Source organism: Anopheles marshallii, chromosome X (assembly GCF_943734725.1).
Source record: "Anopheles marshallii chromosome X, idAnoMarsDA_429_01, whole genome shotgun sequence".
NCBI lineage: Eukaryota > Metazoa > Arthropoda > Insecta > Diptera > Culicidae > Anopheles > Anopheles marshallii.
Window position 1 is genome coordinate 18,974,312 of NC_071325.1, and position 27,008 is coordinate 19,001,319.

The window sequence follows — 27,008 nt, forward strand, 5'->3', positions numbered from 1 at the left end:
ACATAAGTTGAGCTAAATGTATCGCTAAACCTTTTGCAGAATGCTTCTTCAAGATATCCGAGGAAATTTGTTTTCATATCGGAGTAATACAACAACTCCGCTGTTTACTGATGATAAATAGTGGATTTCGAAAATTCTAAGTACACACTAAGTAAAATCAAGGCTTACACCCGAGTTAATCCACTGCTAAGCCAACTCATCTCCGACAAAAGTCTATGCTCTGTGTGTACCGTAATCTGTTACCCCCGGGTAAAACCTAATCATCCTTTGCGTACGGGAACGAAATAAAAAAAAAAGTTGCATTGGTGGAATAACTACCGAAATGATAATGTGAATTATAAGAATTTAGTACGCATCTAAACCATTGAAGAATACAATAAAAAGCTACACTAGGAACTAGTTCGCTAGATCATTACCACTTTGCGTCAATGGCCATGAACTAGTTATGGGCCATCAATTTGATATAATAGAAACCTTAACATTTTGTTGATAAAATGTATAACATCCGTGCAAACACTTGTCTGAATAAGAATAATTTTGGAGTTAATTATGAAACTCATGTGTTTTCATTTTCGAAAAAACCGGGCATTTTAATTTTATACACCTAGTAGGTCATTGTTACTTTTCCGATTGCGGAGATACCGTTTTTCCTATTACTTCCGAGCAACCGCGGACGGTAAGATTTTCTCTTTCGTGCCATTATTTCATCTTCAACGCTTGTTTTTGCTAATAAATGGGGATTCCTTTCCAGCTGATCTAGTGGCTGTTAACCATAAGTACCAGTGGAGGCGGATGAGCAAGAGGAAGAGGACATGGAGGAAAACGACGTGAAGGAGAGCGGTGGTGGAAACGAGCTGGATGCCATGGAGGTGACCGTCATGGACACCGCTGAGATAATCCGGTTTCAGTACGGTCGCCAAACGGAATTGCCATTGTCGGCCGCTTGCCCCACTTGTCCGGAACCGCCCGGTGGACCACCAAGTCGACCACTGCCTACACCACCTCCACCCAATACACGATGGCCCGTCTCGTCCAATGCTCCGCGCGCCATTGCTCCGCAATTGCCAATGAGTGAAAGATCGGGATGGGCGTTTCCGCCTCCTCCTCCTCCCTGACTGCCATGGCCGTGACCGCCAATTAAGTTTGCTCCCGTCTGATGGTGATGATGGTGATGGTGGTGATGCCGGTGAGAGACAGCTGCCGCTGCCACTGCAGCCGCCTGGTTCGTACCGGATGTTAGATGATCCATCACGCTCTGAAGTTCACCGGCGTGCATTGCTGCTGCAGCAGCCGTCGCAGCAGCCGCCGAAGCACTGTTCTGCCCCGGACTGCCGCCTGTTGCGACCGCGACTGCCGCTGCTGCCGCTACCGCTCCGTGTGGAGACTGGATGTGGTGGTGATGATGGTTTACCGAATGACTAAATCCTCCCACGGACTGATTTGCTGCCGTGTACAGTTGCGAGTAGAGCAGGCTGGCGGGAAGGACGGGGTAAAGCGGCGAGCCGTTGCAACTGCCTGAGCCGTTCGAGCCGACATAGTTTGATGTCGTAGACGCATTAGAGCCGCCATTACTTTGGTTCATTACGATGCTGGAAAAGTTCTGATGATGACCGTTTCCACCAGTACCACCACCGCCTCCACCACTTCCTCCACCACCTCCGCCGCCCACGCCACCGCTTCCACCACCCGTTGTAGAGCTGGGACCGCTGCTACCAAGGTTGGGCGTATTGGAGGAGAGCAGATCGTCCTGCACCGGTGACTCGGCCTGAGAGGAGTCGCTTAGGCTGCGCGGTTCACTTTGACTACTGGTAAGTCCGTACGCATCAGCGTGATTGTTGGCACCGGCAGTCTGTGCATACCGTGGCACAATTAGCCCGTTAGAAATGTGGGTAGGGATTTGTGGGGTTAAGCCATTGCCGTTACTGCCAGTGCCATTTCCACCACCATTACCCGAATTACTAGTAACGCCTCCGCCCGATATTATGTTAGTTTGCACCATGTGACTCGTGGCTTGTTGTGTCGCTCCTACCAGGCTGCTCAGGTGCTGGTCCAGGTCGGCCGCCGTTGAGTCCGGAAGCACTGCGGGAATGGTTCAATTCAATGATTATATTCCAAATGCTAACGCTACATATGCTACTCTAAGTATGACAACAAATCGAACATTTTTGTTTTGATTTATTTTTGCTTATAGGCACTTACTTGTAACGCAGTCACGCGCCGCAGCAGAGAACTCCTGTCCACCGTTCTGTTCACCCGAGCTGCAAGTAAAACCTAGTGCCGGATTGTTAAACTGAGATGCGGTTGGTGTCGTGCAGGAGGTTAGATACGGCGAGTACGGGCCCGTTGAACTGTAACTCCAGTGTGAGTTAGTGGAACTGAGTCCGAACTGGGTCATGTCTGCGAGTAAAATGGGATCGATAACGTTAGTTAATGTTCGCATTTTAATATACGAAGTACAGCTAATAACGAAATGTGACAGCAAATCCTTCGCTTTACAGTTGATAGCTTAATCTTTGTATATTACGATAAAACTAATGATGTACCTTATGAATCTGTTGAGTCACCCATATGAAGCTTTAGCAAGGTTTCCTTAAAATCAGGGAGCGACGCTCAAAAGAAGCGTAAATCGATCGAGTTGATTTTTTCCTTAAGCTATCGTTAGTTTACATTTAGCAGTATCGCTTTGCGTTGGCCTTACACACAAACGTTCACATTAAATGTAAACATAGATTTCAATGCATTAGTGCATATAATTTGAAAACTACTAATATTTAAATAATACTGTCCGTAAAACAGCCAAAAGACGTCTAAATATACACAAGGGTAGAGAAAGTTAAAGAAATGGATAAAAAATATGTTTAATTAATCTATAAGGAGTCATGAATCTATGAGGATTCATGATTATTTGGAATGGAGATTCAGATTTATTCATTCTGTTCAAAGATTCAATCAGATTCATAGAACAATAGATACAACTGTATTCTGCGAGAAAAAGCAAGAGGTATTTTAATTTACTATTTCAACTTTTACACCGTATGGACTGGATATATCCACAGTTCCAAAAATGTGCTAACGCTAGCTATGTTTTATGCAAAATACACATAGTTTGGTAAGTGCCTGCCTTAATTTTTCATTTAATGAATTACCTCCCCCGTTGTCTGTTGCACCTCTAACGCCACTGAGTTGAATTTTGCATTAATATCGATTGGCTTTTGTTTGGCAAGGCACGCAGCGATTTAAATCGCGCTAAAAACTATGTAGTTTGCACTAAGCCCGGCTAGTGGGTGAAAAATCGCTTGCCAGGCGGAGAGAAGCAACAGTAAGACGAAATGCATAGGTATTTGGATGGGGAAAGTGGTGAAAGTGTAAGGGGGAATGGGTCAGTGAATATTGGTTTATTACAAACCGAAACCGCATCCTGTCGATGCAGTTGCCACCATTGCAGTTTTGGAGCTGTTGGTCGGGCGTTTTATTATATGCATTTTGCATTCGGTGCAACCATATGCGTACGTGTGATTGTATATGCATTCGCATGCGAAAACATCGGTGTGCCTGACGTGAGTACGAACTTATTTATGCGCGGTTAACGATGCAGTGCCAACAAAAACTCACCAAGGCATCAGTACAGTGCTATCAAAGATCGAACTGGGATGGTAAAAGGTGGCAACGTGGTGCAAACCAATGCGCTTTTCATTTTAGGTGGTGTTCAACAAAATCGAGTTGCATATTTTCCAGGAGGTACGATTGGTTCTCCACCGGAGTCTATATATAATCGTGCACATCACCAGAATAAAATGCAGGACGACCAATATCTGGGTTCACATGGTCAACACTAATGGCTGTCTGCCCGTGCTGTGGTATTTTATTTTATGTCAGCCTTATGACTGACCAAAACGATGCCAATATTCTTTGTTTGCATTTTATTCTTCTGAATTATAGAAGGATAATTACTCAACAATGGTAGCAGAAATCTTGTTCGTATTGAGCCAAAATTAGCAATACTTATCAAACGTTAATGAAGTAAAAAAGCGTTTGTTTGCGAATCACATTATGATTAAATTGAGTGAGTTATTATGTTGACTAGTTTTCCAGGGTTTGAAAAGAACCCGAGTTTTAATAGTTTTAAATTCCCTGCGTATCTAAAACTTGTGTGAAATATAGTAATGGAAGAGACATATGCTAAATGTTGTAGATTACAACGTTATTCATTCCAAATCGGCACTGATTTTCTACGTGAATTTCAAAATTGTTGTATTTATTGTAATCATTGTAGTTGATCATACACTTTTTGGTATCAACACATAAGCATTTTGATATTAACATTGGTTGATTGAATCTTGCTGTTCAAGGGTTTTTTTCGTTAGCATGGTTATACTGGTGGCAGTATAGATATCCCCTTAAGTATTTATAGTAGATACTATCATCGAAATTGTTCGAATAACTCTAATAACTTCGAATCGAATAACTGTAGTAGTTGCTCTGTTAAAAGTGATAAATATGTTAAATTATCATTTACAAAGCATTGTGTCAAAGCCTCAAACAATGACACGTGATGTGTAATAGCTCGCAACCTGTCCGATGGGTCACGCCTTAACAAAATGTATGTTGTAGGATTAAATTTTCAAAATCAAAAAACAACCAAACCTCCCATTCATGGAATTAACTATCTGGGAATTAACTAACAATGGGAAATACAAAGCGGAAGAATACGAATGGTAGTGGTTGTAAAGGGAAGCAACACGAGTGTACGTTAGAATAATATGAGAGGGTGTAAATAATGTTATTATAGAAACGTGTTGATTAACTGACTATCAAGCATGTTCACCATCTGAACGAATCTAGGGCCGCATATTATCCACCCATACGCAAGTGGAGATGGTAACAACTGGTAACGTCTTCTCATCATGGAGACTCGAAGGGACAGTAACAACCATCATGCATACATATTTTCCTCCTCCGCCATATACTTGCCCACGTATATTGTACATACATATACATATACGCACATATACTTTAGGCGATTCTCTACTACTGCAAACTACAACATGAGCTTGTAATCATTGTCATCCCATACGTAAGCAAGGGAATAATGTTCTGCCTGAGATCGGGTTATCTATGAATATGCTTAGTTCACTATGTTACTTCATGGGATGCATTGATAAATAGCTGGGTACGATTTTTTCAAAGTGATTTCTTCCAACAGTCTTTCGATCTATTTAAGAAAAAGACAGAAAAATCCAACGACAGCACAGTCAAACATTTTAGGAAGGAATATTCAGCTCTTTTAAATGGAGGTAATGAAATATTAACTACTACAAATGCTTATAACTCGCCTGTTTGTTGGATATTTCATATATTTATATGCATGCACTTTTATCTGCACATATGGTGAAGCAAGACCACTTAATGGTAGCAAACTTGAATAATACAACAACCATAGGAAGGTTGTTAAAACATAATATGATTAAATAAAAAAATAAACTTGCACACGTGTCAATAAAACTTTTACATATGAAACAAATAAATAAATAAATAAATAGAATTACAAAACACAATAATTAATGCTCCATTTAAGTAAAAGTAATTTGGGGTTAATTTTTGGGTTTGGAATGGTATTTATTTTTAGCTGAAATATGAATCATGGAAAGTTCTTGAACGAGTTTTAAACATGTTTACAACTATACAAATATAAGATCTATGTTGGACGCAAGGAAAGATCACGTAGAAGCATGATCATTTTTGTGATTTTAAAAAGTAACCCTTATTCTTCATATTGTATAGGAAAGATTTTCATTTGTGTGTATTCAATCAAGACCACGTAGATGATAAGATGTTAAAACACATGTGTTTCATCGGAGCGCAGAGAAAAGGAAATCAGATCTTTTTCTTCGATTTTTTAACAAGCTTTTGATGCATGTATTTGCCACGATTAATATCAATCCAGACTTATTAAGTGTAAAACTTTTTTTAAATTTTATAACGTGCGAACATGGCATTGCATTTAACATGGGAACATGCATCTAAATTTAATAAACGCTCATTGGCTATGAGCTATACGTATATGTATCCTCTACTGTACTCTATCTAAAGAAAAAACATTCAACAATAGTTGTGTACTTTCAAAGAGAAAAACAAATGAAGCATGCTGTTAAACTTGTTCCACTATCGAGATTTAAACAACGTAATGCAAAGTATAAATTTACGCCAAATTTAAATTTTGTTTTACCCGCACATGTAAGCGTTTACCAACAGAATACCGATGAAATATTAATTTATTTCATTTAGCTCCTAAATCTGATGCGTCATTCTCACCTTTCTCATGGTGACGGACTGCTCTGTTGGGTGGGTATTAAGCATATACATATGTATATGTGTGTTCGAGCAGCACTTTAAAATTCATACATTCTGAAAAAGGGGTAGCTGCATGCTTGCGTGCGCGTTTGATTTTTCGACAAAAAGGTCTTTCATTAGGGAAATATAAAGAAAGGCCGGATAAACACCACACCCACACCAATTGCCCAACTCGGGTCGGTTTGCTGATGCGGGAATCCGGTCAAGCATCGAGACACAATGCTTCGAAAACATTGCAGAAGAAACTGGCAAAAAAGAAAATAAAGAACACTGAATTCCTAGAGTATGCCCGAAGGATAGTTTGGGGACGAAGGGAAGAAAAACATGATAGACCAGTGTTGGGTGTACCTCCTGCGAAAGAGTCCTTTTTATCTAAAATTCTCATCAAGGGAATTTTTCATACCACCACCGACTGACTTCCGTTCCTGTTGGGCATGGGGCTTTGGTTTAGTTTTAATTTTCCATCGCATTGGAAAACCGCCTTCATCATGCCGTTTGTCCGTCCCGTCCTATTTTCCTGCGGCTCACTTGCGGGAGGGAAAATGTAATTTTTCACCTCCCTCTTCGACCTCAAAACGGACCGTGTATAGGAAGCCACTACAGACGAAAAGACCAGTCAGAAATGTTCACTGGGGAAAGAGTTGGAGTGTGGCGAACGGGGAGAAGGGAAAAAGGATCATTTTGCCTGGACCGGCCGACAGACTATTTAACACAAACATATTCCCTTCGACGACGGCGGATGCGAGCATGGTTTGCATTTAAAGTATTTACGTACGTTCAGTCGTAATTTATACGTGTAGAGACAGCATGGGGATGTGCGTATAAGCATGTGAGCCCGATTCATTTGCAAAGAAGAGAACATTTACCGGCGTTGCAAACGTACCAGCGGACTAGTGGCTCCGGAGATCATTTTTAGCCGTTTCGTAACGATCTAAGTGTGTGCTAACACGGTCGCATTTCTCAAACAGTACGCAATAGACGCAATAGAATTACGTTATAAATGATAGGGGCCGGGCGAGGGATGAGAAAGAAAGTTAATGGGGAAAATTGAAATTGCACGGAGTGTATGTCGCGTTTAAATGTACGGAAAACAGGTGTGCAAACCATGTGGTCAAGTATATACGTATAACAATATATTTGACGCGTTTTTTGCATCACAGATATTTTAGCGACAGCTTTGCAGTTATCAATATCTATAAACAACCTTTTCGTTCTAAAAGTGATTTGCTTTAATTTGATAGCTTCGATTTTTAAACGAATATTTGTAAAACATTTTATCTAGCGAGCCAGTGTCCAAACCAACATCAAATCTTTTAACCACATATACGCACACATACATCCTATCAAACACTAGCATTCTTACGAACCGGGCTTTCGTTACCTATGTATCTTTCACCTCACCTACGCGGTAATATGAAAAGGAAAATTCCTTCGTAGCTTCCACAGAATGTAGGTAGATAGAACGAAAAAACTAGGTAAAGGGTCCCAGCTATGGGAATATTATTCAATGGGTGGTTTGACGAAGTTACCTACCGTGTGCAAAGGATTTTTTTTTCTCCCAACAGACTTTCTTCGCGAGGCACAACTGGCATAAAAATGCCTGCACAGACAGTGAGAACTACGGGCCGAATAACTTCAACGCAAGGACGAAAGAGAACCTCGTCCGGATAAAAGAAATCTGGAGGATGCTTGAGTTGTATGTCCACTTTCAACGGGTGAAAATACTGTAAACTACAGGGTAGTACGCTTGGTTAAATGTTGTCTGTGAAAACAAAGGAAAGGCTTCCCTCATGTACGGTAATGTAGAACCAGAAAATATTCTAAAATTGATTCCTTATTTCAGTCAAGCGCCCTAATTCGCATAAAATGTTCAAATAAGATGTACTTCTATCAACACAAAGTGATGTAGCAAGCTCTACGTATGATTATTGGAACGCACCAGGGCACGGAAACGAAAGAACGCGGTATAAATCATGATTATATTTTCAACTGAGCCGGAAAGTCTGCTGAAGCTCGCTTGATGGTAATCGCTTGCGTTAATTGTTTGAAAGTACATAGTCGGTTGGAAGGAAAGTATTTTTTCCGATATGCATCTACTCTAAAAGGTGGAGAATTTGCGGTTCGTTGAATAGCGGCTAGGAGGGGATTAAAGTTAGATGAAACCGAATGGGCATGAGGAGACATTAATATTGCTACTAGCTGCCCGTTATCGACCGGTTCGGTTTCGCTTGATTTGAGAAAGAGTTAATGGTGCCTTCATGATTATGAACATGGCCTCATCGACTGTTAGTTGTTTGGTTGAAGAGGGTGGACAGATTCTGAGGTTGGGGGAGGATTCCAGTAGTTCGATCTTTTTATTGTGATGGGGTTAATTTTCAATACACCCTTACACATACTAAGCTGTATAGAGCAGAAAAGTATATAAGTCACTTGTATTTGACATGTACAACGACATTCGACAACGTAAGTTTTGATAATCAAATTTTTATGGCGATTTTTTTCTAATTAACAAAGAATGGCCATCACCGTTGCTGATGGTGATTGTTTCGTTTCTTAATTTTAATTTTTTTCTTCCGTTAGTAGGAAAATTAGAAGGAGATGCCGTTAGTAAGTAGTTACTAGTTAGTCGATTTTTAATATGTTAAACTATTAAACTATGACTATTCGGCTACGGCTAAATAAAGTCAAAGAACACCAGAAATGGCGGGTCTAGACCTATTGTCGTTGTTGTGCCGATAAAGGAAGGATATATGATATATGGTAGGGTGTATTAGTTTGAATTATGGGGAGTTTTTATGAAAAAGAGAACGAATTATTAAATCTTAAATCTAATCAATTCGGAGCGGCCCAGTGGTGCATTTGATAACGGCTTTGTTCTCACACGACAGGAACGAGACAAAACATCATCCGGACCGTTCCCCGACAGCAAGGACTTGTTTCGGCGTTGGAGTGTTTCAAGAACTTGTTTCATTCGTTTAGATCAGGGGTCGACACACCTTAGGGCCTTAGGGTCACGAATAGGCCTTGATAGTACAAACATTTCTGAGCCTGCGGGCCAGATACTGAAAACGAGGATTTAGACAAATAAATAGGTGATATCGTAAGCATTTTGTTAACTTTTTCTTATAAATGATTCAAGCGTATTGGTTCTGCTAGAGTGCACGCAGGTTGTTTTTTTTTTTCAAAACTATGGTAGCAAATTGTTCGCAAAATATTGTGATTTTTTGATGTTTTAGGATAAAAAAGTCACATGGCACTGATAATAGTTTCTTTGAGACGTTACAGCTAAACTACACACACAGTTTGACAGCAGACGTCGCTATAATCTATGGTTCCCAGACAAACCAAATCGTGTCTGGATAAAACAGCTTGATATCATCCGATGAAATGGGTTTGACAATGCGTTTGTTCATGTTTTATGACCATCTTATCTTGTAACTCAAAATTAGTCCAAGTGTGGTGTACTTTACTGTTTAAGCATTTATTAACACATCATGCGTAACATTGTTTTGATCTGAGCCTGACGCTGTTCAAACTACACGTACCAAACCGCATTAGATCGCGTCGGACCGATTTTTGTACGGAATTGACAGCAGGCCTGGTAAAATCTTTTAGCGATTCAAACCTAACCCGCGAGCTGCACTTTGCCCCTGGTTTTTATGAAAGAAAATTGCACAGCACGAGGGCGATTGTGTCTTATTCTGCCTATGGTCCTTAAGATCCTAGGTCCTCTTGCTGAGCGGGCTCAATAGTGGATGGGATTTTTACGGATCGTTCACTGTTTGAACATACAGTGATTTAAATCAGTCAACCAACATAGAAAAAGCAATGGGATCATATAATAGTCGCTGTGCGTTGATAAATATCAAGTGTTGCCCTACCCGGGATGCAACTATTTTATTTGAGCTATTTGAGTGATTAGATTTGATTATTGATTAAAGTTTACTACCATGCGCCGAGACATAGAGAACCTGCTTTATATATCATTCAGTTTTAGATCTCACATAACGTAACACAAAAAAGTTATATTCAGCTGATAGTAACGAATTCTACGCTTTCCTACCCTTGAACATATAAACATGCCAATAAAATCGAGACTTTACAAATTGCTTGCAAATTATATCATCCTCAGTACCCACATCCTCAATTATATTATCCACATTTTCCACATGATTATTCATCACATGAGTGATGCTGCGATTGATATAAACATCCTTAATGTAATTTTTTCCAATATGTAAAATTCTACTATTGTTTGAAGCTGTAAAACTGTAAAGACTACGCGATATGTCATCAGACTTTATCAATAGAGAACCAAAGACCTTAGCCCAGTCCCATTTCAATGGAAATAAATAATTTTCGACATAAACTTATTATTTTTGTAAATAAACAATTTATATTTTGATTTGATAATTTCCTACAACTCGTCATTTTACACTCTAATGTTAGTGGAGCATAAAAAAACCAACTGAATTCTAAGACCAGGTAGACCGCAAAGGTACAGAATGTAATCGAGGCTTTAATAACCACTCCGAATAGCTGATACCGTCGTTTTTTCAAGCTTCTCCGTTTATTTATTGAGAGTTTCTTAAGCTACATTCGCCTCTCAAAAACGTTTGTTCAAGCCAGTGTTACAATTCTGTTATTGGACATGGACACTTTATCTCGAACGAACAAATCGTTACAAGCTTAACTCGTGCATTGTTTTGTTGTTCCATCCGAGCATTGTGTTGAAGATGGAAACACCTGTTTTCTGTACTGTTAGAGCTTGTGAGTTGAACTAATTTTTGTACAATAGTTAGAATAATATATGCGCAAGCGCTGCTATACATTAACACACTAATTTTCACCAAGCAATACGATTGAATAGAATGAAATGCATACATGGAACGTTGGAACTTGATAAAAGTTAATAGAAAAGTTGCCAAGACCTTTCAAAAAGGAACAGGGAGGCAAAAGAGCTAAAAGGAACAGGAAAAGACACATAATTCTGGAAACGGTCGTAGGATGCAGGCGCAATGAGTTCTTGATAAAAAACAGATGTTAATAAAGACGAACAACAAAAAAAAATAGTTCAGTGTAAAAAAATATTGGCAAAAAAATCTTTCCGTTATAAACCTGCTTTCAAATAGGCGTTTTATAACAGTATAGTTACTAAGCTAAATCGTTCAATAAATAAATTATTGTGAGGTGCTTTTGCGGAGAAATCTGTTAATTTAAGTATATACATATTCAATAATGTACAATAAATATTGCACGAGGATAAGCTACAATCCACAAGCACTAATTAAAAAGACAGCCCCGTAAAACTCCGTAAAACAACCGGTGGATATGTGGGGAAAATAGTGGCGGGTTTAACCGTAAACGGACTAAGCGGCCGTAAGGGGCTCCAAGCTCACAAGATGCCCTGTGCTCACAAGGGCTCCAGTGCTCAAAAAAAGGCTCGAATGCAAAAGGCCGAGTTCACAAGAAGCACCGAGCACAGGTTTAAGTTAAAAAGAAATATAAGGAATGACACTGTTTGGCCTGGTTTGTGTTCTATGGTCCACTTGTCTGGTCTCTTCGTTTCTTCGCATCGTTCTTTTTCTTTGTAACACGTTTGAAAGTTCAAGGACTGTGCGTCAGCCGATTGCGACAAACTGTAGACTGAACGGAAAGCAGTGCAAAATCGCCGTGGTACTCGACGTGTAGAAGGTACCTTGTGCTAAGCAAATCGTCAGATAAAAGACATCGTTCTTGTGCGGTTTCCTATATGTTTTTTTTTTCGGTGGCATACGATCGAATCTTCCCAGTTTCGCAGACCGCAACAGCAAAAATTATGATATTTTTTGTTTACAAACCTAGGATTCAATTCTTCACGTTACGCCAAGAAATTCAAGCTTTAGCTTTGAATGGTAAAATTTACAAAATATTAAAATATAATATTTATATCATGTAATATAAACCCCCTTCTAAAAAGGGGTTTGTAAAAAATCTGAAGATTCAACCCTATGCCATCGAAAAATAAAACTCCATCGTACAAGGATGACGTAAGTAACAACATGCTCTTGCTTAAGCTAACCAAAAACCACAACAGCTCCACTGCCATTAACCACCAGTCAATATAGATTCCTTATTAGATCCCAAAGAACTAAACCATGTTCTTCTGTCTAAAAAATAAACAAATCTGACACAGCGCGACAGCACGACGATTTCCAACAGAATCCTATAGAATCCCAATCGAAACCAATCGCCATAGAACCAATCGGCCGAATCCTTTTGGGATCCTAATCGGATCGAATCCTTTTGGAATCCATCAAATGGAATCCTATATATATATATATATATATATATATAAATATATATATATATATATATATATATATATATATATATATATATATATATATATATATATATATATATATATATATATATATATATATATATATATATATATATATATATATATATATATATATACAATTTATCACAACCAAATTTTTGTGATTGAAACCTGCGTACTTTCTTTTCATGATAAATATGAATGTTTTGTTATAATAGAAATATGGATACTTATCAATCTTATGTTTAATTTTAATTTTACTCACTATTGTTCACAGTAAAATCCACAGATTGAAAAGGGGTATTATAAAAATATAACCAGATTGTATTTACAAGAAATAATAGTATAAAGTGATAGTATAAAGTGGAGCCGGAAAGCGTAAAAAAATTCAAAAAGATAGAAAAACAGTAGAAAGCCAACGCAATGCACTTCATAAGTTTTTAGTGTTTGACTTGGGGACACAATTGCCCTGTGAGTCAACATATCAGGTGTATATGACTAAAACTTTTAGTGTTGGAGCAAAGCTGATAGTAATAGTTTGCAGAATGCAATTGTGAATAATATAAAATCTAATACATCATGTACTGAAGAACCAGAATGTGTTGGTACTTCAGAAGTAGTGAATAAGCAAATAACGTACCCAGTATCCGATATAACTCTTTGGCGAACCAGTTTTGGAGATAATGTTATTAAACAAAAATTAAAAATAAACCCAAAACCATTGAATAAATTAGCACATCATACTCATTGTACAAAGATATTGATGGAATTATTTATACGAGTTTAACAATGGATCATATTCAAAGGAAAAATGTAATGGTGTTTTCGTGGCAAAGATTTGGTTAATATTTTAATTAACAACTACATCATTTCATTGTTATCCTTGCAAATTATTCTCAAAACCTAGCTCAAAATTAAAAAAAAAACCGAATTCAATAATAGGAGATCCGCTCCAAATGTGTTTTAAGAGCATGAAAGTTCTAGGGATCATATTTTAACAATGAGCAGATTGTTCAGAAGGTCACAAAAACTAGAAATAAGATTTAGCCAGAGAGGACGGAAGAAGAGGGATATTAAGGAGAGGTTTTAAAAAGAGTTGTGTCAATAATAAAATTGCTGAGTCGTTTAAGGTTCGGGTTTGCAGAACATATCGAAAACAATTCAAACAGTTCAACAGTTCAAAGTTCAATTTGTAAAGACTTGGAAATCAGGGTAGCGGAAACGTGAGTTATTTATCACACAACAATTGCGACAAGTTTTTGAAAATTTTAGAAAATTTAGTAAGAGCTGAAGTGGCTGCAATTAAATCCGCTTTATATTATAGCATTATTGATGCAGCGCATCAATTTCTCCAGAGGCGCCTTGTGGTACACTTCGGGGCCCCTGTAGCCTACGGAGCAGGTTAAAGCGTCTCTATTTTAGCATAATTCATATTATTTTTTCTACTACACTGCTTTTTTAGGGGACCCCATACAGAGGCCATAGGTGTCCTCCTAATCTGCCCCGTTAGATCCGCCACCGCCACTTGGGGAGGATAATCCAAATGAGTGTACCAAAAACTTCTCGCTAAAGCATTTAGTGCAATATAAGTGAGATAATGTATTAGTCAACTATGCTCTGGCCACCCTTTGACCGGAACCTAAATTAGTCCCCCAGACTATGCATGATGGACAAGCCACGCCCATTCAAAGCACTTCGATTTCTAAGAAATACTCGCTAAGATGCAAATCAAAGCGCACTCTTGGAAACGTTTAACGGATATGAAATGTTCTTCTGTTACACTCTTGCCAACTCTTACAGACAACGGTAAAACCGGCATTTCTCTCTGTCTGTTACGCTTATTGGGGTGTACTTTCTCCACTCTCGAACAATTTCCACGGCCGAGGTGAGATGTCGAGTTTTCCCTGTTCGCCAACAGTCGGCTACGGTTTTCCGAACGTCACGAGCGTTTGCCGAGCTGGGGCATTACGAAAAGCACCTTTTCTTTTGCATGGAAGTGGGCGTCTCTCGACATGCTTCACCCCTTTGTGCTCTGTCGATGTTACGGTTGGAACAATTGACAAATTATCCTCTCAGAGAAGCGTGGGAAAGCAGCAGAACAAACTATCTTTCCATCCGCTTCTTCTGCGCTCCTCTTCCGCTTTCTTCTGCGTGGTCCTCTTAGTGGTTTATTTTTACTTGTTAGTGCAATGAGGCTATTACAATACGATTTGTATAAAAACAACCTTAAAAATTGAATGGCACCAATATAAAAAAAACCCGCATATACGCATATATTAACGGTGTAAGACGCAACGTTTAAGAATCTGTGAACCTCTCCTAACATGTAAGACTAAACGATTGAAGCTGCACTGTTATATTATAATGTTATTGAGGTGGTCCGATGGTATATTCAAATGACAGGTAAAGTCCCAAATCCTATCCGGACCAGTACTCTGTACGCAGGATTGACTATCCGGCTACGGGTAAATAAAGCCACAGATAGCCCGATACAGCAGGTTTAGACCTCATGAGGTTGTTGTGCCGACAGAGAAGAGAAAGTTATTTTATACATTAAATACTTCGACGCTTCTACAACATGGTGTTTCATTAATTAAGCTGTTAGTTTGTTTATTTAGTTTGTTTTATTTGAGTTCAAATACAACGGGCAATTTAAATTTGTTTCCCACTTATAATCGCAATTCGTTAAAAATCTGTGATCTTGATCGGATATCTAGTTTTATTATTTTTTTTAAGAAGCCAGACCGTTTTGCTTTATTTCCAAAATTAAAACTATTTATATTCTAACTTGTTCACAAGCGTTAATTAAAAACGCATGTTAATTAATTTGCCTCTGAGACATGGACTTTATCTAAAACTAACGAAAACTTATTAGCCGCGTGCAAGAGAACGATCAGAAAGGTTTTTGGCCTCGTATGTGTCAAAGGACAATAACGAGCCCTATAAGCTGTATGATGAACTGACTCTCGTACAGCGGATTTGATTGGTAGGGTTAGACAACAATCTGAAGAGGTATAGGCTTGTCATTTATGATGTTCTTTGACTTTATTAACCCGCAGCTGGATAGTCCCTCCGTTGAATGGGGGATTTGTCTGTATTAAATTTTAGACCGTTTATGTCATGTGAAACTCCCCGCTGCTACCAATACAACACTGTGATGTCCCTCTTGAGAGTCTATCAGTCTTAAATGTTGCTGCTGTAACTGAGCTAAATTTGACAAGTCAAACAGTCGACCAGCGAGGTTTCCGAGGTCCTCAAATCTGCCGTAAAAAAAATTGGCAAGGACTTTTATCTTTAATTGTTTATTAAGAATATTGATGGACCTATAACCCCCCCTCCACCTCTCCCCCCTTACCGACTTGACTATCAATATAAATGTTAGCCGAGACTGCAGAAATACACAAATACACAAATGCACAATACAAATACGAGATTAGACGTACACCGGACAGTAACTCGGCTACATAAATCAGCAACCGAAATCCCTGGCTCAAAAGCGGCGTCGTTAAATGTTGGGGTCGGAAGAGCCAAATGACGTTCTCAACTCCTTGATGAAAAGCACTAACTGTGCACGGAGTAGTCTAGATGGCACCATTCATAAAACCCAGCATGGCGCGATGAAGACGCTCTGCTAATGGAGCAAATCCGAACAGCAGACACCTGGGCCGCGATCTCACTAACGAAGCGCAAAACATGTGGCACGGCGCTGAATGACATCCAGGCGTGCAAAGGGTCGAGTTGCAGAGGACCACTATACAATGTTCGCGTACTCAACCAGGGAACGATCGAGTAGTACAGCGTACAGATGCAAGTAGGGTCACAGATGATTGCACTCGAAATCAGTACATATGTTAAGAAAAACGAGTATGATGAAGCGCACAATTTTTTTACATTCAAATTGACCAGCAAGAAGGATTCCACGACTTTTTCGGTTTTTAGGAACTCTTGTGGTTAAAGACTTTACATCACTGTTATCTTATAGAATTTCCCAGAGATGTTTCCCTTATCTGCAACGTCACAAAAAAACCAACAAAAATCTTGTTTCACATCTTGTGACAGTTGATAATAGATCTGTAGGCAACATCAATACATACGGCTGAGATATTCGAAATCTGAATAGAGAAAGCTAGACTCTTCATGTGGGAGTATCAGTAGTAAGAGATACGCTATACCAAATGCTCAAACGATGATTGTTGTAACAGACCACCCATACTTGTGATTGTTCAAAAACAAAACAACGAAATACGTTTCAGCTAGGGAAGTAATATTGACAATAATGGTAAACCTCAGTTGGGCCATATTTCCATAGAACTTATAAAAGAACACAAACTGCAGTATTATAAAGAAAACTGATATCCTAAGGCAAATAAAAAAAAATTGTTTGAGTTTGTAACATAGAAAAATGGTTTGTCAACAAATGGAAATACAAATAAAATTACTATGCAGTCTATATAGTAAACAGTCTCAAAAGAATCGGAACAAAAATACTCCATGAAAAAAAAATGATCCATGAAAATAAGTCTAGTTCAGTAAAGACGTGTAAATATATAGTAAAAAATAGAACCCATCATTCTTATCCATTTGGAGCCGCTCGGTGGTGTAGGGGTAGCGACGTCGGTCATCACATGACAGGATCGGTCCAAAATCCCATCCAAATCAAACCCCCGTACGCAGGACTGACTATTCCGCTACGGGAAAATAATGTCAAAGAAAGCCAGAAATGGCAGATCTAGACCGCTTGAGGCTGTTGTGCCGATGAAAAAAAGAATCTCCAACTCGAGGTTTTCGCTTGCTCAATCTTTTGGTAAGCATTAGCATTTCATTTCGCATTTCGCCGGAGAGCCGTAAACCAATGATGTCTATGTCATCAGTGTATGTCAGGATCTGGATTGACTGATGATGGTGCCCAAAGTTTCCATTTCCGAATCGCGGATGGCCCTCTCTAGCGCTAGGTCCACTCCCTAGCCTATTCTTTTACATCTCTTATATAGTTTGGTATAATTATAGGCTAAGTAAGGTAAGATATAGTACAGCCTTAAGGCAAACAATTATTAAAAATTGAAATGAAATATAATGAAGCGAAATGTAAAATGTAATGTAAATGTAAAAAAGCAGCGCAAACCCGCTGCATCAATTCGTTGAAGGTGTTGAAAGCAATACTTTAATCAGTCAAATTTGAGAAATATTGGAACCATTGTCTGATTTTTTGTAAAGCTGTTGTAGCGTACGTACGTTTACTTTAATATGTGTTTTTACTTTTTCACTCTTATGTTGGATCAATAATGGATGACCTGCCAGAAACTTAAACGAACCCGGACTTATACCTTGCTCATCCTCACATGCCATGTCGCTTGTTTTTTCTCTTATTTTTCCTTTAGATGAAAAAAATGTCTCCCTCTGCACGTCTTTCATTAGGAAAATTTCTACGATCATTTACCCACATACACACGCCCGATGTTCGACTGTCTCGGACACACAGGTTACACATTTTACAGACTTACTCTGACAATTACCTAGTGGCGGCATCCTGAAGCTAGACAAGGGGTCGGTCGGGAAGTGGAATGGCCGTTGTCCGAACGCGAAATGGAACTGCTGCTGTTGTCCTACGAAAGATGCTTCAGAAAATTACTTGTTTTGCTCGAATGTTTTACCCCAATCGGAGGTATTTGAATGATTTGGGTTTGTATAGTAGGAGAGATGGAGGAACGGGGATGACATGTTTTTTTTTGTATTTTGTTTGTTTTGCAGCATCAACGGGACAACGGGTAAATTAATTCGATTATATGTGTCCATTCGAAACATTGATCGATACGTCGGTTCCCACTATCCATGGAGATTTTTCCTTGAGCGATCAAAGTTGTATTTATTTCTACATGATTTATTCTCGCTAGTGTAATATATGTTCTGTTCGCATTCCAATGGTTAAAGCTAGTTATCGTTACATTTTCATCGGGCAAGTTGATATTGCTGACGACAGCAGGAGGTTGTGGAAGCTTTCGGAGGAATGACTGAACACAGCACATTCGGAATGAATCATCGAGGCGTAAAATCCTAGCTTATCACTTAATCATGTTCACACTTCCTACTTGCTACGTTACTCATTTCCCACCTGAAACGAGTTGCATAGTGTATCGTTGACTCTTCGAACGTGAGATCGGGATTCACAAGTACATCCTAAAGCATATGGTATTGTTAAGTGATTTATTACTATCACCCTGTGACATTTGGTATAGATTCTTCGAATGACCAGTCCTTATGAAGCATCGATGCAACTCCCAACGAAGGACTAAGATCCACCCATGATAGTTGCACTTGCAACATTCCCTTTTCCGGTGGGAAACGGAACGATTTAGCCACAAACTAACCATGGCTAATGGGTGAGAAAGTGAATGCCTATCTGCCGTATGGAATTTCGTACATGAGAGTGAGGGATTAGGAACGGATACAGGAAGTGTATGTACGTGTGTAGTGGTGGGGGTAGTGTACTTACTTGTTTTCGATCTTGGTTCCCGTGGTCCGTCCACCGTCACCTTGATTGCCTTGTTGTAGGTGGCCACCTGCGGTGGACTTGTTGATATAGTGATAGTAAGCGTGAAGCTTTTGCCTACGCAGTTTTGAAGGGGATTTCGTTTTTATTTCGCATTTGTATGTTTATTTGGGTCATTCATTCGACCAGTTCGCCATTAACCGTAGTAGATGCAATGCACCGCCATGAATGAAAATTGGTCGGCAGACATAGAGAGGTAAAGAGAAGGAATAGATTAGTAGTGATAAGCTTACGATGAATGTCGAACAATAGCTAGAGCTATGACTACGGTGCAGGCAATAACAGCGGCTAGGACGATTATGGTAATGCTATGGGTTGTTGTAACCCTTTAATAAGCAGAAGTATTTCAAGAGTGCTCAATATTTCCAATAGGTTGGTGGATGAAGGATAACATTTCATAAATATTTTATAATATTTACAAAACAGATATTTGCATTGAAAATATTTAACCCCATTCATATTTTTGTATGTGTACGATTTACCTCAAGTAACTCAAACGCTTGTTTAATTTTTTTTAATACATTTAATTTTTGTGTTGAAAGTTAGAAATATATTTGCAAATCATATCCCTAGAACTAAATCTATCAGAAATTTTATCAAAATTACAATAAAAGTTAATATCAACACTCAACAGGGTTAAATCTTTACCTCTAGCACAAACTAGACAGCGCCGAGGATAAAACGTTTCCACAGAAACATAAAGAACTCCATGTGTTTTAGCTCAAGCTAAGGAAGAACTTTGTAGTATGTTCAAATTTACGGTGTGTGCGTCAACAACATTAGAAAAACCCATGTACACAGGAAAACACCATAGTAGGCAGAGGGTTGGTGATGAGACTGATAAAAGGGGTGTTAATTGAAAGCAAAACAAAGTCTCTCTCGGGAGGCTTCAGCGAATGAATCCCGTTCTAACGTACGAGGGTGTCTGCGGATGTGCTGCACATGTGTTTCAGAATTCTTCCGGCTATGACCTGCGGCACCCCCCCACCAGCCCCCTCAACCCCCCGTGTATGTATTCGCTAGATTCAAACTGGGCAAGGTTGTTCTGCCATCTAAATATTCATAACCTACATATCGCGTGTCCTCCGAACGTGCCGGCGATACATAAGGAATGTCAGCGGCCTGAGAGCAGATTTCCCCAAAATTAGGTGATTTTACGTTACATTTCAAGGGGGATATGAGAAACAATAAAAAAGCAAGACAATACAGGTAAGCACTGGCAGGAAGGCGTTACGTGAACACTGACGGCAGGAAACATCTTTATATCCATACGATACAGATTGAATCACATGTTATTTACACCTCAATTCTATTAGCAAGAAAATGTGTAGATGAAGCTGGTGTTCGAAACAGCAACCGGAACAAAATACAGTTATGAGCAAAGCGTGTGTCTGAAGCAAAACTGATCGAAACGAAATAGATGTATTCATCGCGTGAGTTTCATAGACATTTGAGCTGAGTTCAATGTTCTATTGACATTAAATGGTAAAAAATAATGAAAAATAGCACATTTTCAGACAGTTAAGCTATGATCAGTGAAAAATCTGTTGCTCATATCATCCTTGTACTCAACGCCCAGAAACATATAATCTGTATTTTTGAACATGGTATCATTAAACGCGAAAAAATCAGCTTCCGTTTTTTTTTTGTAAAGGGACCCCAAAAACTTTCAAACTTCTGTCATCAATTGTATTTGTGATTTTTTCGTCATTCTATTTTTTTCTATCAAATTACTAACTTACTCTTTAAACAGAAAAATGTCTAATTTAACGATTTCATCATTTATGACTTGATACGAATTTGTGAAATTTAACAATTTTACAATGATTATAATTTTTTTTAAATTTCAGTAATAAATCAGTCAATATTTGTAAATAAAAAAATGTGACACACAATAAATTGTCAAAACAAATTTATGTTTGGCGCGAAAGAGTTGATGCAAAACAAATAGACAACCGTGTAGTGTAACGATGTATAACTTATCCACCCATGCTTGCAAACGTTAACGTTTTATTGATGTGTAGTGAATGGTAAACTTTACCAATGAGGACAGAAATTTACTGTGTCCGGACGTGAATTGTGTGTATGTGTGTATGTGCTTATAGTCTTACTCATACCCATTCTGGTTGAGTAGTTGGAAATAGCATCGTCAAGGGTTCTAGACGAGAGTTACGGCGAGAGTTGTTTAATGAAAATTTTCTAAAATGTTCTCATCATTAAAACGCAAGCCAAGTAGCCGAGCAACACCCAAGGACTGGTCGGGTGCGGGACTGATGGACGCAAAAGGGGAAGTGATTAAAATGAGGAAAGTGGTGTTTTGCATATCTGAACCACTTTTGCAGGCGTATTAGATGATGCTACACATATATGTATGTGTTTCCTCCTCCCTGTCTTGTAGAGTGGCGAATAGAAAAGGCACCTTTTTCAAATCGAACACCTAAGAGCAGAAAGTTTTCACCTTTTTTATCCATTCATTGCAACCCATCCTTTGACCCTTTTTCGATCGACCCCTAACTTAGTAGTGACGTTTCCCTCCGAAGTGAAGAAACTCGGCAGCAATCTCCTTCGACAGGGATTTGTGTTTGCTGCAGCAAAGGTAACAATTGGAATGTTTTGTTTCATAGTACCATCATTTTCGTGTCACCAATCCTCGCCGTTTTGCAAATGTAATGCTGCCACAAAAAATGCACTACCATAAAACGGCGTTATGCTGGATCCATGTCGTTCGTCCACAAATTGACTACTTTCTATCTCGTTTCTACTCATTTTGACGTATCGGGTATCAAGGCAGCCGCTTTGTAATACTCTTTTAAGCACGGGCTTAACACCAGAGCTACTTAATGCTCTGGTAACCTCGCGTATAACCTTTGGCCTCTTTTACTGATACTTGGATTTGTTTTTTCTACGTCGGGTGTACGAGATGTTTGATCACATCGCTGTTTGTTGTTGAATTTTCGAAACCAAGCACAGTCTTCATATTTGACGATCGAACAAATAAAGCATTCTGGTAATGACTCAATTGCAAGATTCAGCATTTTTTATTGCAAATTCCACGTTAGCCGTAGTTTCTTCTGTGCATTTCCCTATTTAATCACACAAACGATCACAATAATAGAGCTGCCGGTCGTGGCGTGACGAACGATAACATAGGAACAGTTACGAATGGAAAAAGCAACAACAAAATCGCATCAATCAATACGCTACACGGTTTAACCCCCTTGAACGGTTTGAAAACCGCTGTTCGGTGAAATATTTGCGAACGAAAATAGCGTAACGGTCCCACAAGGTGAAAATGGAGCATGATTGGATTCGATAGGATTATGGTTATCGATACAAACCGGCTTTGCTGTTGTTGTTTGGTCGCTTAGTGAGTTAACCCTTACATGCGTTAAAGGTACTAGTGCAGCAAACGATTACCAGCAACGCTTATTACAATTTGTTACACATTCACTGTAAATATGTAATCGCTGGTTGAAGATCTCCACTAATGTCTAATATAAATTATTGTTAAAGCAAACATGCGTTCACATTAACCAGAAATCAAGTTTGGTTAAACCAGAAATCAAGATTGTGGTAAATTTATGTCTAGTACTGGAGTTTGTCTTATCTAGATATAAAATTAGACATATCTAGATTACAATGTATCAAGTGTATCTTTTTGTTTATGGAAGTACCAGGCACAAAATCAAGCCATAAGCTTATCTAAATCCATAAGTTAATATGCTTGTTTTCACTTTTACCATGCTCTGAAGACTTACTCAACAAGTAGAAACAATGCTAAAACAATTGCACAACCAATAATATGGATTCAAACGGCGCTACAGAACAAAACAAACCCTCAAACCGAAAAAATGCAATAAAACATCGACTGACAGATGTGCAGTAGCGTAAGGGAAATGCAATAAAAAATAGTTCCCGTTTTTTAACTATCCATACAGCAGCATTTTGGTGGAACACGGCACTGGTCGACAGTGCTCGAAGCTACTAATTAACATGTACATGTTCATGTAGATGCTGCAATTGTGTTGTGTACAGATATATGCATACAAGCTGTCGTTGTTATTGTTGGATTGGATTTAACCAAACAGAGTTAATCGCTTAAGAGCTGCTACACGGGTCCAAGCCTTACAGACAAACTCGGTTTTGCAACGGGTAGCATAAGTACACGTGAGCAAGCGGCATATATAAACATGGCTAGAGCACCATACATATGTATCAATTTAACATCCACCATCCGCATCGTGCCGAACGGAGTTTGTTTAAATCAAACGATGTTTCTTGAAACCTTAAAGCGGCTCTACGTTGCTCCTTTTTGGCAAATGATGCGCATCACTCATTCCGTGCATTTAAACAGCAGATGATTTATCTCACATCGGAAAAGAGTATTCTGAGTGCTTCTTTTATTTAAATTAATCAACAAAGCGCTCCTTTCTTGTCTTTAATGGAATGTCCCTGTTGTTGTTCGAAAACAGTTAAGCGAAGTGTGTTTTTTTAAACGTGATTGTAGATGCCATTTTAGTGCTCCCATACCATTTTTGTGCATTAATTCGTTCTCCATATTGATATTTAACAATGGATCACAATATTATTTAATATAAGTACAATGATTAGGGAGTGGTGAGTGGAAAATGATTTTTGTTATATGTTATATGTTATATATTTTAATATATGAGGTAGTTTACTACCTGAAAATGAACTGAAAGCAACAAAGAAACAAATTTTCAAACATGTACCTCTATATACAAACGCTGGTATGCGCTAAAATTATCGGAACTCCACTACTTGGTTTACATTTTGTTCCATTTACGTGCATTTACTATTTCATATTACTACAAAGCTCCTGTGATTTTCTCGCCAAAGGTACAATTTTTTATCGGTTTACTTCTCCGGTAATAATCGTTGAAATTCGTAGAGGTCTGTTTCGTTCAAGTTTATGTTTTTAGGCAATGAACAAAAAACGTTTGATTTCAGTCGTGAATTCTTACTTACTGATCTTTTTCTACAATACACTATGTATTATTGTATTCTTCGATCCGATAACATGAATTTTCATCGTTCGCTTGATTTTCATGTAAGCCGGTCAGCCGATCCTCATGATCAGGCACAATTTGGTGGTAAATAGGAAATTATAAGAAACAACACCAGAAAGCATCCACTATTAGAAGTATTTTCAAATGAACTGAGTTATCAAGTTTTAAAATGAGTTCTCTTTCAGCACACACGATATCGACAACATTGTTTTTGCAAGTTTACTATGATGACTTCTTCATCGAACACATCGTTTTTCTATCAAGGCAGTTTTAAAATGAGTTCTCTTTCAGCACACACGATATCGACAACATTGTTTTTGCAAGTTTACTATGATGACTTCTTCATCGAACACATCGTTTTTCTATCAAGGCATACTTGATTTCTTAAAGTATCTTTTGTTTTAAGTTTTTTTTAAGTTTAAAACAACGATTTCGGTGTGACAATCTCATCCGATCGTATGGAGTTTAGAACAATTTCAGTTTAATAAAGTTGCAAATGTCTCCGATATTACAGCAATGTAGTTTGTACAGTCTTCTTCATGGAGATAGAAATATAAGTTTTTTTTTATTTCTCCTGGATTCAAACGTATTTCTCTCCAGTTTTTGGAAGATATTTCAAAGAATTTTCTATCAATTTGGAACCACCTCATGCCAGATTTTTTAACTACAGGAGTAGTACCAAATTCTATTCGAGCCGTTCATATTGTCATATTGGCATATATTGTCCATAAGTTGGACCTACAATTCAGCTTTGAATAATTAACAACCAAATAAAATCAGAAATTATATTCCAAATACCAAAAGATAGTAATATCAAATAGATGAGAGAGTTCATATGATTACAGTGAGATTTTATTCATATTCTATGAAAATGCTAGGTATGTCGCAGTACACTGACAGATTGTGACGGTTAAAACATCATTACCGACTTGCAACTTACAAAAATTACGACAATCAGAAATATTAAACACAATTCTGTTCCGAAACATGCATTCAGGACAGTTTAGAATCGGCGAGAAAAAACAATACCAGATGACGAATATCGTAATTGCAATAGCTGGAGAAGATAATGGAAGCGAAAAACCTTTTTTCCAGAAGTGAAAAAAACCTAGCATCTTGCGGGAGTATGAATTTTGGAACGATGGAAAAATATGATAATCAAGAGATCAAAAATCCCATTGGATACATCTATAAGTTTGAGCCCACTGCATAATGTTCTTGCGTAGCCGTGTAACCGGGCCGATATAGCTAGTTAATTTTGAAGTGACCGCATTTTGTAGTAAATTCGATTCGATATCTTGAATCAAATTTAGGTAAAATCATGCCCAAGCAACGTTATTCAAAAGTACGTGAGTAAGCTAGAACTAAAGCAATCAGCTAAAGAATAGCTGAGAGGTGGAATTCAGGGGACGTGAGTCTCAAAGCATTTTTTTTGTTGTAATAATTAGTTGAACAACCGAAATAGCATTCAGATAGCTTCATTCCTATGACCAGATATATTTCATTGAAATTCTTTTATTTGCCGCAACAACCGTCAGTAGCGAGCTTCTGGCATCGACGAAGTCTTTACAAGACCATAGTAGATGGTCTATATCGTGATGGCCTTTCTCGCAAACGCAAACCTTCGATGGCGCCAGGTTTATACGCTGAAGGTGAGCGTTCAAAGCAAAATGATTCGACATGAGGCTTGAAATCATGCGGATGAAAGCTCTACTTTTAGAGAGCCCGTCAAACCAGGGTGAAATTCATTTATAATAGTCAATTTTTCAATTTCTATCATCTATTGTCCTAAATAGCGAAATGATGTTCAATCTTATAGAATTTCAACCAAATATCAAATAAGTTGCCAACACAAAAAACAAACCGAAGATCGAGCAAGTGTCAGACCGCAAAGGTTAGAAAAAGGGGATAAGATTCATGAGATCAGTCGAAACAAAAATCTATGTTTTTTTACTGAAATATTTAATTTTTTTAATTTTTTTTATTTAATTTAACATTTGGGGTAAAATGACATCACTTGTTGGGGGAAAAAAACGTTAACATTATTGTTGAGCCCACAGTTAATGAAGATCGTGCGAAATTCGAAAATGAGCGAATTTTGTTGGCCAACATTGACCGTATGAACCATTTTTGTATGAATTTTGACGTTTCCAGGCTTATCTGCTTACAGCTCTTCATACAAATAACAAGCCAAGTTAAGTCTAGGAAAAAAGGATTAGATTGGTTTCCTACTGAAAGCAACTAACCCAAGCTCGACAAATGTTAAAACAAAGAATTTTGCTAGCTGGTCTGAACCAGGTTAGGCCATGTTTCCCGAATGTGAAAATGTAAACATTTATTTTTAACGAAAACAACTGAAAACGGATTATTTTAATAATCAGACTTATATTTTTTTTCAAATGAAATGAATTTAAAATTATATTTGTAAACTTAAATCGATTTCTCTCAAATTTTAACTCCGCGAAAATGATCCCTTGATCGTATATTTGTGTACGTTTAACATCATCAGGAGTATTTTAATTTAAACCTGATCAACAATGGGGTAGATCATAATATTAATTAGAAAGCTTAAGCTTTTAGACTGTATCTATCTAATAATCCAGGTACCGGGCTGTATCATTCTGTACAGTTTCGTAAAGGACATAGCATTTTGACATAGTTTTATAGTAGTAGTAGTTTGGCTGTAAAACAAAAAAGGTATTGTATTTTTTTGTGGAACTCATTAGTAAGAGAAAAAAAAATTAATTGGGTAAAT

At 38.2% G+C, this 27,008-nt stretch overlaps 1 protein-coding gene across 1 annotated transcript in view; it reads right to left on the minus strand.

The window, feature by feature from the left end:
- Positions 1-904: 904 nt before the first annotated feature.
- Positions 905-27,008, minus strand: part of LOC128714144 (protein lozenge) — a 35,794-nt gene continuing 9,690 nt past the window's right edge. The window contains exons 3-6 of the mRNA XM_053809022.1: positions 19,167-19,280; positions 18,178-18,291; positions 2,200-2,397; positions 905-2,079 (exon numbers count right to left, since the gene is read on the minus strand). Coding sequence (XP_053664997.1) covers positions 905-2,079; positions 2,200-2,397; positions 18,178-18,291; positions 19,167-19,280 — 1,601 coding nt within the window. The remainder of the gene's footprint in view (positions 2,080-2,199; positions 2,398-18,177; positions 18,292-19,166; positions 19,281-27,008) is intronic.